The 18,736-nt window shown below is 41.5% G+C and overlaps 1 protein-coding gene across 5 annotated transcripts in view; it reads right to left on the bottom strand.

Moving 5' to 3' along the window:
- Positions 1-18,736, bottom strand: part of LOC149322722 (rho guanine nucleotide exchange factor 25-like) — an 87,106-nt gene that overhangs the window by 17,275 nt on the left and 51,095 nt on the right. For 3 of the 5 annotated variants that reach the window (XM_089482073.1, XM_089482080.1, XM_089482086.1), the window contains 6 exons: positions 13,911-14,221; positions 11,164-11,253; positions 8,250-8,377; positions 7,340-7,406; positions 2,358-2,461; positions 1,843-1,912 (listed from right to left, as the gene is read on the bottom strand). In XM_089482073.1, the coding sequence (XP_089338199.1) occupies positions 1,843-1,912; positions 2,358-2,461; positions 7,340-7,406; positions 8,250-8,377; positions 11,164-11,253; positions 13,911-14,221 (770 nt within the window). The remainder of the gene's footprint in view (positions 1-1,842; positions 1,913-2,357; positions 2,462-7,339; positions 7,407-8,249; positions 8,378-11,163; positions 11,254-13,910; positions 14,222-18,736) is intronic. The other 2 variants (XM_089482076.1, XM_089482090.1) reach the window with 1 other exon arrangement.

Here is an 18,736-nt window from a genome sequence, read left to right on the forward strand (position 1 = left end):
AGGTATGCTAAAGAGCCAGGTTCAAATTCACACTCAGCCACTGAGCCCTGACACGAGTCACTAGTGCTGATATATAGTGCTAGTTCTTGTCTTCAACACTGCTTGGAAAAGTCCCAGAAACTGTCAGGCATCATGGCCAGTAGACATGCTAGCTGGGGGTTTGGGAAGCTGAAGTTTAAAAACAAAACTTTTCTAAGCTTTGGGTACGACAACATGTTTCATATAGATACACAAGTACATATTCTACAAGTTTTGTAGCAGGTGAACATGAGTTTAAATTCCCATTTCTGTACAGATAAATAAAAAAAAAACAGGAAAAAACACTCATTGCTAGCGCTATCAATTTTGCCAAGACAGATCTTTCTTGATACTTGGAGATGGCACTGTAGGCATACTGTTGTCTCTGCCATGGTATATTCATTCACACTGTGTCACCATGGTTTTTGTTCAAACCATTGTTTGTTTCCACAGTGTTCAGGTATTACTCCGGGAAAGTCAAGACCAATTCCCATCGCACAATTATAATCAATGCATATACAGTTATCATAGAAAAACAGTGGCTAGAGCCTGTTCTATTACTGGTGAAGAATAATGGATTTCCTGTTCTACCTGCAATGCCTGAAGTAGCATCTGGAAAAGACAACTTCCGTGTGTGTGTGTGTGTTGAAGTATGCTCACACTCCTTCAATTGTGAGGCAGCTCTTCTAAAGGAAAAACAATTTTCATAACTCATTGAGGAAAAATAATTACTGATCCTCACCAGAATGCTCAGGAAAATGTTCAAGTCTGATTTTTAAAAAACTTCTTTACAGTGTAATCCTTTTCATAGTTACTAGGAAACAAATCCATCAAATTTACTGTGACTTAATTCCAAGTAAAGGGGTTAAGGAGAGCTGCCTTATAGTAGAATCCTATGCGTGCCTTACTCAGTAATAAGGTTCATCAAGTTTAATGGGCCTTATTCCCAGAACATCATACAGGCTGGGATGTTCTGGTAAACCAAAAAAGTGACATTTCTTCACTCTACTCTAGATAAAGGGAATGCTTGAGACTGGGGAGGGATACCATCATCACCACTATCATCTGTGCCTAGGATGTAGCTGACCAGTGTGTGAAGGCAGTACAGGTTGAGTCTCCCTTATCCAAAATGCTTGAAGCCAGAAGTATTTTAGATTTTGGATTTCTTTAAGATTTTGGAATATCTGCATGTATATAATGAGATATCTTGGAGATAGAACCGAAGTCTAAACATAAAATTCATTTATGTTTCATATATATCTTACACACATAGCCTGAAAGTAATTTTTATACACAATATTTTTAATATCTGTGTGCCATGAAACGAAGTTTGCATATATTGAACAGTCAGAAAGCAAAGGTGTCACTATTTCAGCCAACTATAAAAAATGTTTTAGATTTCGAAGCATTTTGAAATTCAGAACTTCAGATAAGGGAGACTCAACCTGTATGTATGCTAAGCTAGATGACCATGAGAACACAAGGTCAGAGCTGTGTCAAGCTGAAATTTCACGTAGCTCAGCATGGTTGGATTCCAGCTGTTGCCATTTGGGATGCTTTTGAAAAGCCTATAAGCAGACATAAACCTTAATAACCCTTTCCTATTGTTTGATCCCAGAATTTGGGATCAAGAGGTATACTGCTGCTCGGTATGGAAGTTCCACTTACTTATTTATTAAACTGCATTATTTATTAATTAAAATATTTGTACCCTGCCCTTATCCAAGAACTGCAGGGCAACAGAAAATAAAATAAAATTTAACACTTCAGCTATTACAGCTTAGGAATTCTGTTCTTATTTTAATCATAGCAGGAAGAACATACGTGCTTTATGAACAACTCAGCCAGTAGATCAGGATCCTCCAGACATTTCTCTAGCTGCTTAAGTAAATAGCTGGGTTTGGGGAGATAAGAAGAAACAGAAGTGGTGTGAAAACCATAGGTAATGGTCTCATCTCCTCCCTCACACACAGACACTCTACTTTATTTCCTATGTTATGGGCTCAGCCCCAAGCGCTTCCCCCAAAGATGGCTCAGACATATCATAGCTTCTTCCACAACCATACCATTAAGGAGATGGGGCAGTCGCCCGCTTGTGTTCCCCTTCACCTTGCTCACATCACTTGGGTCACAGGCATTTGGGCAGGCAATCCAAGAAGAATCACTGTCACCACTACCCTGCTACACAATCCCATATGAGCTTCATTCTCAAGTTTCTTCCAACTACTGTTGCTCTGCTGCACAGAGTCGTAGAGTTGGAAGAGACCACAAGGACCATCCAATCCAACCCCCTGTCATGCAGGAAAGCTGCACCCAGAAATGGATTCTCACTCACTCACTCTTTGTGCCAGTCGTAGATCTGGTGGATGTTCCCAAAGATTATCTTGTCCTTGCCCTTCATACCCTCAGGGATGCCACGGGCCTTCATGGTTGCCATATAGCCCTGCAGAAATCACAACAGTAAGCTAAAAGAGCCATCCTGCTTCCCTTTTAAGGTCACTTATTAGAAAGCAAAGTCAGGACAGTCACTGGCAGAGGGAGCCAAGGCTCAAAAATGTTATTTGTTGGACTATAAGTCACTAGAACCACTTAGCATGCAAGGCAGCTAATGTGCTGGCTGTGGGTTTCTGGAACCTGTAGTCCAAACAAGGGACTTGTCAAAGGTCTGGTAGAATCAGGGCCCAGAGGGAAAAGCTGAAATGGGGGGGGGGGGAGGGGAACAGTGGGGCGAGACCTAGGTTTTATGGGCTGTGCAGCCTGGAGAGGTGTATATCTGCACATACATAACCTTGTATCAACTGCCTGTGTTTGAGGGGATTTTGGAGCTCCCCAAAAGCTTATCAAGAATTCCACAAAGGGAGTGATATTAATGATGGACAATCCTCCCTGAAATAAATCTGATACCCTGTTAACAATCTTAACCTGAAAGAGGCAGCAACAGAAGAGGCAGCATTTGCAGGGCATTTGGTGCAAATGAAATGAGGAAGAAGGGGAGGGGAATGGAAGGGGAGGCAGCACTCTGCATGAACTAAAATACATCCCTCCAGTCCTAGTTCTTTACACCATCAGGTATTTCCTAGCAGAGAAGCTAGTATGAAAATGAATCCAACAAATCAGAACACTTAAAAAATCACTGGCCTGCTGAGCTGATGATTTTACATAATATGCAAGGACAAAATACCCAATTTTGCACTGAAGATGCATTATGCAAATCCAAAGGTGCATACTTGACTAAACCCCCACTATCTCAAGGTCTTGTTTTTGGAGTAACTGAGAGGCTGAGTTACATATTTGACTAAACCCCCACTATTTCAAGGTCTTGTTCTTGGAGTAACTGAGATTTCTTCCCTGAAATCTCAGCATCTTTTCTTTTAAAAAAATAGACTAAAAAGAAACCTCTAGCTCTTTTGGTCCTCTTGATCTTTGGGAAGGACCATTCCCTATGTCCCTTTCCAATAGCCATGGTGCCTGAGGACTTCTGAAAGCTGAAATCCAAAACATCTGGAGAGCCCAAGGTTCCTCACTCCTACCAAAGGTGTGTGCATGTGTGTGTGAAGATATTATGGAAAAGATTCAGGTCATTATGCTCTGTAAGAAGCAAGCTCTCTCCTTCTAGTGTTTCTGGCGGGATGACTGACAAAAAAAAAAAAAGGAGTCATCATATTCTTCTACTGTCTCATCCACTCCTGTTGTTGATCAATGTTTGTTGTTGTTAACTGCCCTCAAGTGTACTTTGACTTATAACCACCCTATGAATGAGAGACCTCCAAGTCACCCTATCATCAACAGCCCTACTCAGATCTTGCAGACTCGGGGCTATGGCTTCCTTGATTGAATCCATCCACCTGGAATGCAGTCTTCCTCTTTTCCTACTGCCTTCTACCTTACCAAGCATTATGGTCCTTTTCAGTGAGTTATGTTTTCTTCTAACCAATGTACAGGCAGTGTTTTTCAACTAGTATAATTTTCCAGTTAAAAATCATCATTTTGTTCCATGGCTGTAATTTGTTTCCCACGATGGCCCACTTAGACCTCTGATTTTCCTGTTTTGGAACAAATCAGTGATCATGGGGCATTCATTTTTCTGGTTTGGGAACATCTTGTTGGGAACATGGCACTTATGTTTTGCCATTTTATTTTAATGAAATTGCAATAGTTTTAATTTATGTCTGGTAGAGTACTATTATTCTGTTATGTATCTTGTTTGCTTGTTCCTGCACCCTTCAGTCCCAGAAAGTCGTTTCTGGGGACAGGACCACAAATTATGAGTTTATGCATAATTTCTGACAGCTTGACCATTATTCCTGATACAGTGTCAGGAATAACTGCTAGCCTACTCTGGATCCAAAGACACACTCAAATGGAAAAACAAATAAGCAATTTTAAGTATATTAATAGCAGCACACATAGAATACCACAGTTTCTAGGGTTAGGAGAGCTCACCAGGAACAAGACATGGTTAAATAAAGAACAAAATGATTTTCATTAAAAGGCAGAAACTTTATCCAAGCGAAGAAAGAGCAGCATTGAGCACAAAACTTGGCAAACCATGAACAATGTGGCAAGGGACAGAAAAGGAAAACAAAGAGCAAATCCCTAAAGGCATTAAAAACTTCAATACAAGTTTTTTTCAACATACAAGAAGCAGGAAAGATAGAGGGGCTGTTACATGACAAAGATGTAAAAGACGGGCTCAGCAATGGAAAAATTGCAGTAAAACCAACAGAATCATTTGCATTAGTCTCCTTTATATAAGAAATATGCTGGAAGGGTACCCGTGCCTCAGAATAAATAAAGAAATAAAGAAATAGGCAGCCAAGTGGCATTCGCCCAATAGCTCTTGGAGAACAGATGAGGAACTGCTGAAGTATTAACTAAAATTTGTAATATCACTTAAATCAGCCTCCTTAAATCAAAAAACCTGGAAGGTAGCCAATATGTTAACACAATCTTTTTAAAAATAACTGGTGAGAGGGATAAAGAGATCTAGGAAATTACAGACTTGAGACAGGTACCTGAAACAGGTACATTGCTGAGCTGGAAAGCATGATTTGAGACAGAATTGTAAAAATCTAGAGAAGAAGAACAAGCCTTGCTGAATACTGCAGAGCTTTTGCAAAGGAGAATTCTTCCTCATCACTCTTCCAGAGTTCTGTGAGGGCATGAGACACACAAAAGAATATGGGCAAACTTGTGGGCACTGTATGCCTGGCTTTTTGAATTCTTTTTGGCAAAGCTCTCCTGCACACACACACACACACACCACACACCACCACCCCCCAAAAAAAACACCAAAAGAAATCCTATCCACGGGATAAGATTGGTAATAGGTTAAAAAGAGAAGCAACAGAGAGAAGGAAAAAATGAAAAGGAAAGTAAACAGTGGAGACTTCCAAGGATTTGCATAAGAACCAATGTTCTTTATCTTGTACATAAATTATCTGGAATCAAGAGTAAATTGCCAAATTGGCAAATGGCCTCTGATTCTTCAGGAGAGTAAAATCCATCACAAACATTGAAAAATTCCAGAAGAACCGTCTCCAAATTTGGGAGTCAGAGCAACAAAGGAACAGATAAAATTCAGCATGAACCAGTGTTACTTTAAGAATCTTAAGCAAACATAACACATAAACAGATGAAGTCTAAATTGACTGAAACCAGCTGGGCAAGAGAAGCTGGAAAGTTAGTGCAAAACCAACTACAGTTGAGTAAGCATCAGAAATGAACAAGCAGGTTCAGTATTAAATATTCCAAGTCAGGGGTTACAGGTAAGGAGCCATGCCATCTTCAAGGATACTCCTTTCCATCCCCACCTTCAGCTTTCTTGTTTCTTCCTCCTAATTGCCCCAAAGTCACACAACACCATAGGAGTGGACTCTGTTTCCAGGGTTCAGTTTTTCTCTCCTAGGGTTTTCCCCCCTATGGATTAACTTGTTTTTCTGCAAACCTTGGGCTTCCCTTTCCTGGGTGGATGGCAATATTTTGGCTTCCTAATGAGGCATAGTATTAGAATACAGAAAAAGACAACTGATTGATTCTATAGATGAAAGGAAAGCCAGTGTGGTGTAGTGGTTTTACTGTTGGATTAGGACTCTGGGTGACCAGAGTTCAAATTCCTGTTCAGTCATGGAAACCCAGTGGGTGACCTTTGGCAAGCCACACTCTCTCAGCCTCAGAAGAAGGCAATAGCAAACCTCCTCTGAACAAATCTTGCCAAGAAAACCATGTGATAGGGCTCCCATAAGTCAGAAATGACTTGAAGGCACACAACAACAATAGATGATGGGTTATAGCTTATCAATATTTAGAATACTGCATATTTTGGAGATCTGTCAAAATTCAAAAAAGTATACAGCTTAAGGAGAGAAATTAAGGAGAAAAGAAATCATCTGTGGATGGAGCACTTTCCTTACAAAGACAGATTTAAGAAAGCAGGGATATGAAGTGAGTGTGTGAGTGGAGAATATCTAAACAGACACAAGCCTGAAGCTGAGCTATAAAATTACAGTGTGGAGACAATGAATACAGAAAAACGTATTCTCTAAATACCAGAAGTCAATGTCACCCAATAAAATTGATTGGCAGCAGTTCAACATAAATTCAGGAGAAGGAAAAGCATTCACACACACCACACACAGAGAGAAAACAGATGGATCACTAGAACCCTTTCAGTTTGTTCAGGTTACAACAGTATCTGGCAGCCATCACTGAATTTAGAATCATTTGCAGCCACTAATGTTGATCTTGTCGATCTATTTTCAAATAAATGTGAGGATGAGAAACTTGCATATCTTTAAAACAAGAGGAAATTAAGAGGCGCAAATGTTGCCTCAAGACAAAACTCTAGATAAAATTTCACTTCTGTGGAATTAATGAAAATGAACCAACCAGACGATGCTGGATTCGTTAGAAAAACTGTGGGTTTGTGTTATGGGGAATTTTGTGCAAAGGAGGCAGAGGTATTGAGAGAGGGTGGAGTTAGGGATGCTATTAAGTTCTCCACATTGGATGGAGCTCTTATTTCTTCTTGAAGGATACAGCACAGTACACTAATATACCCACCCACACAAGGAACAGGTTAGCAGGAATGCGAGGTACCAGCTGACCTGAGATACTTAAAAGATATCCTGAACTGAATACTGGGATCATGCATGATCCATCATTCCTACTGTTCTCACTGCAGTCACTAGAGCAGCAGGAAGGGTATATCAAGAATCACAGAAGTATGAAAATAGATTTATGCTAGATCCCATAATAATCTGGAGCATGTTCTGATGGTGGAAAAGGGAATCAGACATTAAAACAGAAGTATTTTTGGCACCTCCACAATCTGGCCCAGGTCCTCCACGTACATTTTCTCGGTCTCAATCAACTCCCTGAGAACAAACCTGCAGATGAGAAGAAGAAATAGTGTCTGAGGGAAAGTAATTTCACAGGATGACCCACGTTCCTCACTTTCTTATCTATCCCTCCCTTTTTCTTGTTCAGTGCACATATCTCCAGCTACAAAGAAACAACAGAACTTCCTGAAAACAGAGCCTTGCAGGGCCCACCAAAATAGTGCAAACTGCAGGTTCTTTTGTCCATTACAGACAGAGCAAAAATACTGTCACCACACTATCTTGTCCTGTGCTGCTATAGTTTATTTCCCCACCAGTCAATGTAGTTTTATGCCTGAACATGGCAGAGGATCAGGGCATGGCAATTCCATGCAGTATGCATCTATACCGCCTGTACAAATAGGGGTGGGAAACGAGGCTTGAGACTACTTAATCCTTTCCCCCATTTAAGGAGAAAGTTGGGATATAAGTGCAATAAATAAATAAACAAATAAATAAAACTTTGCTGAAGGTATGAGGAGTAGAGGATGTCACTCAACAAAGCCCACAGCGGCCGGGGAGGGGGCGGCACCCTAGGAATCATAGATCACCTATGTCTGGCAGGGTCACAAATTCTCAGACCCTGCCTTTTTATACTCTGATTTCTCTTCAGATCGTGTAAATCTTTCACCTTGTATGGGATACACCTTGAGTATGCATACTGTATACTGAAGCTGTTAAACTGTACATGTGAAACAGCCCCCATGGGACAAGCACAAGGCCTATGCCTCTGTGTTCCCTAGCCCTTTCTGACTCTTAAGAGGCAGGGGCTGCTACTCCCCACTTGCTCCCATCCCCTGGCCTTTCCTCCGACCAAGCCTGTATGCTGATGCACCAAAGGAAATCACTTACATACTCTTTTCTAAGGCACTGCGCCTCTCCTCCTCTTCCTGTTCCTCAGAGGCTGGGAGTTGCATGAGAGTTTCTGAGGTGGGCTCAGGGCTTTGGGGTTCATTGGAGAGCAGAGAAGGGTCAGGACCCTGCCAGGAGAGAAGAGAGCCCATTTTACCAACTTTATAGCCTGCAACAATGACAGATAAGAGGAGGCTGGTGCCCTAAGAGACACATCAGGTCATCTGCTTGAGCCAGGACGAGGAGTCTCATATTTCCCATAAGCACTCTCTGGAACATGAGATGTTTTGAAAGATCAGGGAAGGGGTGGGAAGACATGCCAAGCACAGACCCAGGAACACTGCTACAATTTAAAGTGTTCCTCTAGCTTTTGACACTGTTACCTGATTAAGGGAAGTCCCAGAGGAAGTGATTATTGAGCAAATTGACTGCCTCATTTATGGAATTTTAAACAAGGGTCCAGGGGACTCTGCTTTGGATCTGCAGCCCTTTGGTGTCGTCTCACAATTGCTTCTGTCCTTTTAGTGTGTGTGTGTGTGTGTGTGTGTGTGTGTGTGTGTGTGTTATTTCAAGTTGCCTGTCAGCCTACTGGGACTCTATGAATTTCATAGGGTTTTCGTAGGCAAGGAATACTCAGAGGTGATTTTGCCAGCTCCTTCATCTGAATTACAACCTACAGCAGCTTATATTCATTTGCAGTCCCGTATTCAAGTCCTAAACAGAGCTGATCCTGCTTAGCTTCCAAGATCATACAGGGATCTTTTGCCTGTAGGGTATTTCGACTCTAATGTCCCTTTAGTAACTAGAGTAAACATGTTAAGGAGGAGAAGACATACCAGGAGCACTTTTTAACTGGAAATGCTAGGAACTCTCCATCTGGAAGCATCCCAAGTGCCTGAAATAGGGCTGGAAATAGCTACAAATTGGTCACTTAAAAACAAAAACTCAGATCTCCTATTTCATTTGTTCAGTCCAGCAAATGTGAAAGGCCCGCTGTATTACATTTTATCCATTTTTCTTTATTCATATCAAAACTAAAACACAATTCTATACATGTATACTTAAAGTTAGTCCTTCTAAATTCAATATGGCTTAAATGCATATGGGGCTGAGGCTTTAGTAAATTTCATTGACTTTGCACACGCTAATATTTAAAATATATATAAATAAATCCTCTTGGTGCACTCAGCAATTTCCAGCTTGCTGCAATTCCTTTTTGTTTGTTTTTTGTCAGTGTTTATATACTTATCATTAATTCAACATCTTTGTCTACTGTTTTTGCTTTTAAAAACCTGACTCTGCATGATCCCTGAAGCAAACTCACAGTACACCTTAAAATCTTGCTAATAAAATGTATTAACAGCTTGTCTGCAATGCAGGGATAAGTACAAACAAGCCTGCTGAAATCAGTGGGTCTCACAGCAAATATTAAGCCTATCTAGTGAAGGGAGAGCCATTATGATGTAGTGGTTTGAGTACTAGACTATGAGACCAGGTTTCAAATCTCTCCTCATCCACTGGGTGAGCCTGGACAAGTCATACTCTCACAGACTCAGAAGGCAAAGACAAAGCCCCTCTGAACAAATCTTTCCAAGAAAACCACATGATAGATTCAACTTAGGGTAGTCCTAAGTCAGAAACAACTTTAAAGCACTCAACAACAACAACAACAACAACATCTAGTGAAGGACTATCTACTCTGAAAGGCAGTGCCTCTCCAGGTCTTGCACCTGGGACCATGAATGCAAAATGCATGTGATCCAGCACTACATTACAGCTTTTCCAAACGCAGACCCACGGATAAGCACTTAATTATCACATTCAGTATTGCATACAGTATTTTCTAGGTGAGAGATAGGGAACATGTGACTATCTATAGGCTGGACTGCAGTTCCCATCAGACTTAGACAGTACAGCCAATGGTGAGAGACTACGGGGGTCACAATTGAACAACAACCAGGGGGCTACACATTCTTCACCTATGTACTAAACAAAACTAAATATAGAAGCATTCATCATGTTATGTGTATGTTTGCATGTATATGTTTATAAATGCGTGCAAATATACACACTCACACACAGAGTGTCTGTATCTATGTGAAGGTGTCTCCATATGTGTGTATAGTGCAGGATACACACACACACTACACATATATTATGCTATATATATATATATATATATATATATATATATATATATATATATTGCTATGTACAAGTGTGTATATGCATGCACATGTTTATACATGCACACTAACACATTATAATATATGTGTGGTGACTGCATATGTAAGTGTGCATGCACACACACACATAGAAAGAGAGAGGAAAATAAATTTGTTAGATTCAGTTGAGGTCTAACCCAGAGAAGTTTTGTTGTACAGTATCACTGTATTAGACAGGATTGGTAAGAAGATTTTATTGATCCCCCCCCCCCCCTTTATATTTCTGAAAGGTCCTTTTCTAGTTGAGTGGTACATAAACAAATAAAAGAAATTTAAATCACCTGTATTAAACACCTCACCCTTTCGGCACACAGGGGCAACTCCAACAGGAGATATCCATCCATGCCAGTCTGAAGTGTCAGAAAGCTACTTTGAGCAATTTCAGATGAGGCTTTAACCCTGCAATTGCCCTACATTATTCACTAAAATTTATGGGCCTTCACATAAGGTCATCCACTATTTGTATCCATCATCCCACTCCTTTTTCCATTTTTTTTCTTACCATGGAAGAAAAAAATGGAACAGCTGCATCAGTACCTCCTGATTACTAACATAAGGAGCCTCTGCTCCCACTCGAGTTCAAAATGTCCTTTATCCCATGAAGAAAGGAGAAAAATGGATCACCTGCTCTCCATCCCTCACGAGTTAAGAATACCTTTATTCCTCCCCCCATACATACGCGCACACACCTTATGGCTCACCTGGGTGCATTTTCCTGAGCCATCCCCTTCGAGTAGGCTGGAGAGCAGGGAGAGGTCTGGGAGATGAGTGTTGCCATCCTGTGAATACAGGGAAAGGGTGTCAAGAAGACAGTGAATGGTAGTTTTACAGCCTGGCACCCCTCAAATTTTCAAGCTGTCCCAAGGAGAAGCAGCACTACCAACAGTGCCACCACCAGGAGCTCCTGGCTGCTTTGGTGTTGCCCTCCCAGATGGCTGACAGTTCATGAGTCAGTTCCTGCTACCTGTTGGTCTGAATCAGGTTCAGCTTAAACTAGAATTGGGAACAGCCTGTAGTACATAGAGATCTCAATTATCTGTATCCCTTCTAAAGCAAATAAAGGAGTGATATAAATTACAGGAGAGAACTAGTGGGTGGGAAGGAGATGTTTTCCCCAGTTATTCCTTACAAATGGCCTCCTTGTGTTTTAAAAAAATTATTCTATCACCACCCACCCGCCTTAGCCAAGCTTGGACACTGTAAGTAAGCCCAACCGAGGGGATGATATTCTGGACAAGGGAGAGGAAGGAATGATTTTAGTGGAGTTTTTGCATCTGTCACTAGAAACAAGATATCAGCCCATACTCTTGATCTAGAGCCAGCATGTACACAAAACAAATGAGTGAGTATCTATTGCAGCACCCCAGGGCTGGCATTTTGAAGCTCTCCACTGACTCAAGCCAAGATGCACAGTACCCAAAGCTAATCAGGTCCTTTGACACATGCGGAAGAAAATCCCACCTCTTTCCATTTCTGGCGGTAAAATCAATAACAAAACAATCACGGCAATTTGCTATCTTTGCTTCCTCAGTCTGCTTAACGGTACAAACATCACTGAAGCACCCAGATGATGGAACTTCTCTAGGGAGAAAGCTCCGCCGTTCCGGCCTCTCTGCTGGCTTCAGGGCAGCTGCTAAAACCTTTTGGTTCCTCTGAGCTTTGAGCATGGGTTAGTCCTGTCACCATAGTTTTACGCAGAACTGTTTTACCCTGGTCTCAGTTTTATTTAAAATCTAGGTTGTTTGTCTGAACTGTTTCCTACACATTTTATAAATTATAAATTATTCTGTGAGCAACTTTGAGTTTATCAGACAAAGAAAAGTAAGAAAGAAATTACTACAAATCCTAATAATATTATTGCTAGATTTTAAGAACCAGGATAGTGTTTTTCCTGCCTTATCCACTCCCTTCTAAACACTGAAATTCTTCAGTTGGGATATTCAAATCCTTCAACCAGAATTAATTATGAAAATCAAAAGCAGCTGCTTAATTATAGATCCTCTACTTTGGGTTTTCAAGTATCTTCAGTGTTTAATGCAAAAAAGCACTGGGGGAATGATAGCAGGCAAAGGGAACAGTTTGAATTCCAGTAAAGACATTTTCGGGAGGGGCAGGAAGGAAGGAGGAAGGAAGGAAGGGAATAAACAGAAGTATTTTCAGGTGTATGTGTTTTAATCATCACTATTACTGTCTTATTCTTTCTCAAAAAGGCTTCAAGAGGAGACTAGCAATCGATTAAACAAGCAATTAAAACAATACCACAAAAAACTTTGCAAAAATTGAAGAGCAGCAGATGCAAGACATCTGTATGTAGGTGTAAAAGGGAGTCCCAAGAATAAAAGTACCACTGGGTTAGATAGTTTGAGTGAGCTGCAATGGGTTCCCTCTCCGTCTACCTATCCTGACCCCCTCTGTGATGTAAACTGATACTCTTAAGCATGTTTCCACTTCTTATTTCTCTGATCTTCCCTAGAGATGTACAAACTAGATTAGAAAAACTCCCTCAATAACTCTCCTATCTTAGAATGGAGTTCTATCATAAAGACTTTAATTTGTTCTCTATGGGGTTTATCTCACGGAGCTACAAACGTCAAGCTTCTGTCAACCAAATGTCATCAAAATGGGGTGGAAGTGTCACCAATGTGATCATGCCTGGTGGTTCTAAAGTGGAATGGAAGAGTTATCGCCATGGAATCACCAGCGGAGAAGCCCTTTTCTTAACGGATTAATCCATTAATAAGAAAAGGGCTGCTTCCTTGATGATTCCATGGCAATAACTCTTCCGTTCCACTTTAGAAGTGCCTGCGGCATGATCACACTGGTGACACTTCTGTCCTATTTGATGACGTTTGGGCAATCTAAGTGCCACTTGTGATAAACTCCTGAGCCTTATTGCATGAGAAAAGAAATTGGAAATGGACACAGAGAGTAGGGAATTTCTCTGTGCCTCTCTGCATGCTGCTGAAGCACTTTTCTTCCTGAAAAAGACAGTTGTAAAAGCATGCCTTCTGTTGTGCTGGAAAAATCTGTTTGGCAAAACACACGCATTTACAATTGTCTCCCTTGGGAAGGAGAATTGAAGTTCTATGACAGCAAGAGGAGAGGCAAGCAGAAAACTGATCTTACCTTTCAGCTTTCTTTTCTCATGTGATAAGGCTCTAAACCATTGGTGTCTTTGCTCCTTAGTCAGGATCTCTGACTGCTGCACTGCACTAATTCTAATAAAAATAGGCCAATAGCCTTCAGAGGCTTAAAACAGTGCTAAGGATGATTGAACCTGTAGCCCAATTGAGATTTGGCTCCTGGCTTGTTGCAGTCTAAACCCCACAGCCTGAATCTACAAGAAGCTGCAGTTAGCTAGACCTGCCTTGTGGGATGAGTTATCAACACAATAACCTCTACCTCTGTACATTTGTGTTATTTCACCCTCTCTCACCGTGCCAAGTGAGACCCGTGGGCTGACAAGGGGCCCCTCCCCTTGGCCCAGAAGGCCCAAGTCGATGCTCTTGCGATCCTCTTGGCGCCCATGCCGCCGTGTCCGGCCCTCTGGCTTCCTGAGTGGGCGTTCGCCTCGAGGTAGCCCACCAGCACTTAACTTGCGGACGGGGTTGGTCAGCCATTTCTTGAGGGTGCTGACTGAGTGGCGGGAGGCAGGAGAACTGGGAGCCGAGCTGCTGGATGCCTGCGGCTGGACTGAGGTCACTGAGGCTGAGATACTGCCATCACTGCTTGCAATGGAGTAAGGATCTAAAAAGAGAGGACAAGCACAATCAATGAGTATTCATTCAACAGATTTTAAGTGGTACTTCTAAGGCAGAGGTGGGCAAGATGTGGCCCCTGAGACCTCCCAGGGTCATTTTTTCTTGCCTCAAAATGGCCTCTAAGGGACCTGGGGGCATTTTTGCTAAGTTCCCCGTCCCCCTGACCAATTTAGGCCCGCGATAGGCCTTTTTTTTAACAGGAAGTGAATGGGAAATTATTTCTGCTCACTTCATTTTGCCTAAAAAGCCTAAAAAGCAAGGTGAAGTTCAGTAGTGGTTCCCAATCTTTGATCATCCATTTATTTTAGACTCTAGCTCCCAGAAGCCCCAGATGACCTGGTCAACATTCAGACATATGGAAACTGAAGTTCAAAGCATCTGGAGGAAGAACCACTGAACTAGAGGACATCTGAGTGGATGTCTCTGGTGGGGATGTGGCCCTTCCAAGTCTCCTGGGTGGGCTAATAACTCCTCCAAGCTTCCACAGTTGCCCAGTCCCATCGCAAGGAAGGACACCTAAAAGCAATGGTGGTTTCCATGTTAATGGTTGAGTAAATCTGGTCCAGGTTTTAGTCTGATATATAAAGGAGCCATCTGAGGTTTTGCAGACCAGGATTTGAGCTAAAATCTAAAGCAGAGTCAATGCCTGGCTGATAATGGAAGATACTATCTGCTACTGCCTGGAAGATCTTCCACCCAATTTGTGGATGGGTTATTCAGTACTGATACAAGGGCACTTTACACATGCTCAGAGCCATTTGGAGGAGAAACTCAGCGCACATTCTTTGCCTACCAAAGGATCTGAGATTCAAGGTGATCTCAGGCAACATGTCTGGAAAACAGCCTTGTGTTATTTAATATATCTTAACCTCCATGATAGAACTCACATCCCAGGCTGTTCCCATCTGGGCATTGGTCAGACCCACAACTCCATTAGCTCAAGATAATTTGTTGCACCCACTATGGACCTTCAACAGTTGCTACCAATCAAGAGTGGAAGTGAAGTGGAAGTTAATCAGTAATCTCATGAGTAAAAGGTAATGTCATACACAGTATGTCCATTTTCAAAAAGATTCTATTGGTTCAAATTAAGGCCAACGTTCAGAACAGGATGAATCTAATTACACTATCTTTGGCATCTCTAAGAACTCCTTTTGGGAAAACAATCCTTAAAGAAATGTTCAGTGTGGTTACTGGTTGTTAGTGTGTCTTTCAGTTCCCCACTATCCCTGGACAATATCCTACACCAGCTCCCATCTACAGCTAATTGTATCACCTCCTTCAGATGCTACTAAAAGTTTATTAAGAATCATAGAATCATAGAGTTGGAAGAGACCGCAAGGACCATCCAGTCCAACCCCCTGCCATGCGGGAAATCACAATCAAAGCATACCCAACAGATGGCCATCCAGCCTCTGTTTGAAGACCTCTAAGGAAGGAGACTCCACCACCCTCCGAGGGAATGTGTTCCACTGTTGGACAGCCCTTACTGTCAGGAAGTTCCTCCTAATGTTGAGGTGGAATCTCTTTTCCTGTAGTTTGCATCCATTGTTCCACGTTCTAGTCTCTGGAGCAGTAGAAAACAAGCTTGCTCCCTCCTCAACATGACATCCCTTCAAATATTTAAACAGGGTTATCACATCACCTCTTAACCTTCTCTTCTCCAGGCTAAACATCCCCAGCTCCCTAAGTCATTCCTCATAGGGCATGGTTTCCAGACCCTTCACCATTTTAGTCACCCTCCTTTGGACACGCTCCAGTTTCTCAATGTCCTTTTTTAATTGTGGTGCCCAGAACTGGACACAGTATTCCAGGTGGGGCCTGATCAAAGCAGAATATAGTGGCACTATTACTTCCTTTGATCTAGACACTATACTTCTATTGATGCAGCCTAAAATCGCTAGCTGCTGCATCGCACTGTTGACTCATGTTCAGTTTGTGATCTACTTGGACTCCTAGATCCCTTTCACATCTCCTTGGAGTCTTCATGTATGATTGCAAGGTGGATGAAGGAACAGGGCTCCTGTTCCTTAACATTTGTGCAGAAGGGATTGCAGCAGATATTGCTGGTCACTTCACCTTCACGTCACCTTCTGAAATTCCCTCTTCTATGTCACTATTCAAAGCACAGGAGTCCTGAATCTTATCTCATTTGGCAAACCCATCTCCATGATTATCAGATGAGCTTTCTGCCACTCCACTGTGTGGTGATGGAATGTGTTCTTGAAGATCCATGCAGAGGTTTATACACATGAAGCCCCACAAACACGCAAGAGGAACAACGTGTGTCACAACTGCCCTGCATCTGTCTGCGTTACAAACTGAACTCCCAGGACAACATCAACAAAATCTGGAGATACAGGTGGACTGATCCTTCTGTAGTATCCAATCCATCAGGAATATTTCAGGCTCACATTGAACATTCAGAAAGAAAAGCTGAACAATGGAGGGTATTACTGTTTTGAGAAACACAGTGAAAGTCCCCCAAAAAATTCAGCTTGGGGAAAGCCATCATACTCGAAAATGGAAGATACCTCTCTACTCAGCTAAAAGCACTCCTACTGAAATTACCAAGATGTGTTAACAAACAAAATGGAACATTCTTGCATTCAGAATGGTCAGAAAATCTCAGAGAACGATTCCAGAAAGGATTTTAAAACCTATTATTTTAGGGAGGAATTTTCTATATGTCTATCATAGCCATCAAAGGACAATAACCTACAATGCCCAGCTTTGAATTTTAAAAATCTGACTCAAATGTTAATTTCGATGGAGTAGGCTATTGCATATTATACAGTTCCTTCTTAAACATAAATCCCTGCTTGCACTCATTGCCTTCACCTTCAGCTAAAGCAGGTACATGCAACTGTTTAGTAGGGATGACCCTGTCCATCCTTTAAAGTGAAACTGGTAGACTATCTTTCAGTTTAATGGTTGAGACATAAAGGCATTTTCACATATTCAGGGGCACTCAGCTATAAAGTACCATTATTCCACATGTTCTGGATGTAAGTCTTCACATTTAAAAACGTGTCCAAATTAAGCCCTCATATTTGGGCAGAGGTGTGCATTCATGCACATGAGTTTTTATCAATATGTGCCAAAATGCACTTAACTGTAAGAGTGAGGATCGACTTACACAATCAAGTGTTATGCCAGTCATTAGATTGACTGGATAAACTGGGCTGTGTACAATAGCAACCATGAAATAGCTACCACAGTGCCACCAACCTTGAAATAAACCCCATTTATACTGTTTCAAAACCATCCCATTCGGTGGTAAATATTGGATGAATTTATTGAATTTATAGCCCACCTTTCTCCTGACATGGGACTCACGGCAGCTTACAACAAAACAAAGTGCAGTTAAAAGTCTGATAATAAACATTTTTTAAAAAACCAGTTAAATATCCATCCAATTCAAAAACCACTGATTTAGAATGGTATCAAAGCAACTTAAAAACACAAAGAATAAAAAACCAGCACATGCAGTCCATGTAAAGTCCCCTCTGTAAAACCAGCTAATTGCCAGAACGCCTGCTTAAACAAAAAGGTCTTTATCTGTTAATTGAAGGAATGGACAGAGGATGCCAGCCTAGCCGCCTGTGGAAGGGAATTTCACAGTGTGGGAGCAGCCACCGAGAAGGCCCTCTCATGTGAGCTCATCACATGAATGTGAGATGATTGCGACACAGGGGAAAAAAACCTCACCGAGAATCTTCAGACACACATAAATTCATATAAGGAGACATGCTCTTTCAGATAAGATGTATTGGGCTTTATAGGTTATAACTCGCACACTGCATTGTGCTAAGAAAAAAACTAGTAAGCCAGTGAAACTATTTCACCAAAGGAATTATATGTTCCTGTAACCAGCTCCAGTCAGTACTCTAGCTGCAGCATTTTGAAGTTTCCAAAAGCATACCCATATGTAAAGCCTGTTGCTAATCCTGACTAGATAGACCCATTGAATCAATGAGATTTACCTATATATTGACTTACCGTACAGCATTTGTTTAAATGGATCTACTCTAGCTGGCTGGGACTAACCAACAGGACATCAGCCACAGTGTGTTACAGTAACCCAAATGGGAGGTAATTAAGGCATGTGTCACCATAGCCAGTTTGACAAGGCTGACAGATAGTGAATTGGTGGCATGTCTATCCAAGACAAAAGATTCACATATATCTCGTTTCAGGATATCTACCTATTATTATTCACTGTCATATTTACATTCCACTTTCCCTCCAGAGGGCTTAGGCCTGCTTTACACACACATGTATGCTACTTGATTTTTCTACATTTGATCAATATATGTTTGGGTCATTAATTTTTCTGGTGACTACAGTATCAAGAGATTACCTGCATGTGTAAATGGGGCTACCACAGATATCAAAGATCAGATTTTTATTTCATTTTGCACCACCTCAAATCACTAGGCTGTTCAATGAAGTCAACTCATCCAATAGCTATCAGATCATCATGGGCAATCAAAAGACA

The sequence above is a fragment of the Sceloporus occidentalis genome, unplaced genomic scaffold, assembly GCF_023333645.1.
Source record: "Sceloporus occidentalis isolate IW3139 unplaced genomic scaffold, rSceOcc1.0.p SCAF_1, whole genome shotgun sequence".
Classification (NCBI taxonomy): Eukaryota; Metazoa; Chordata; class Lepidosauria; order Squamata; family Phrynosomatidae; genus Sceloporus; species Sceloporus occidentalis.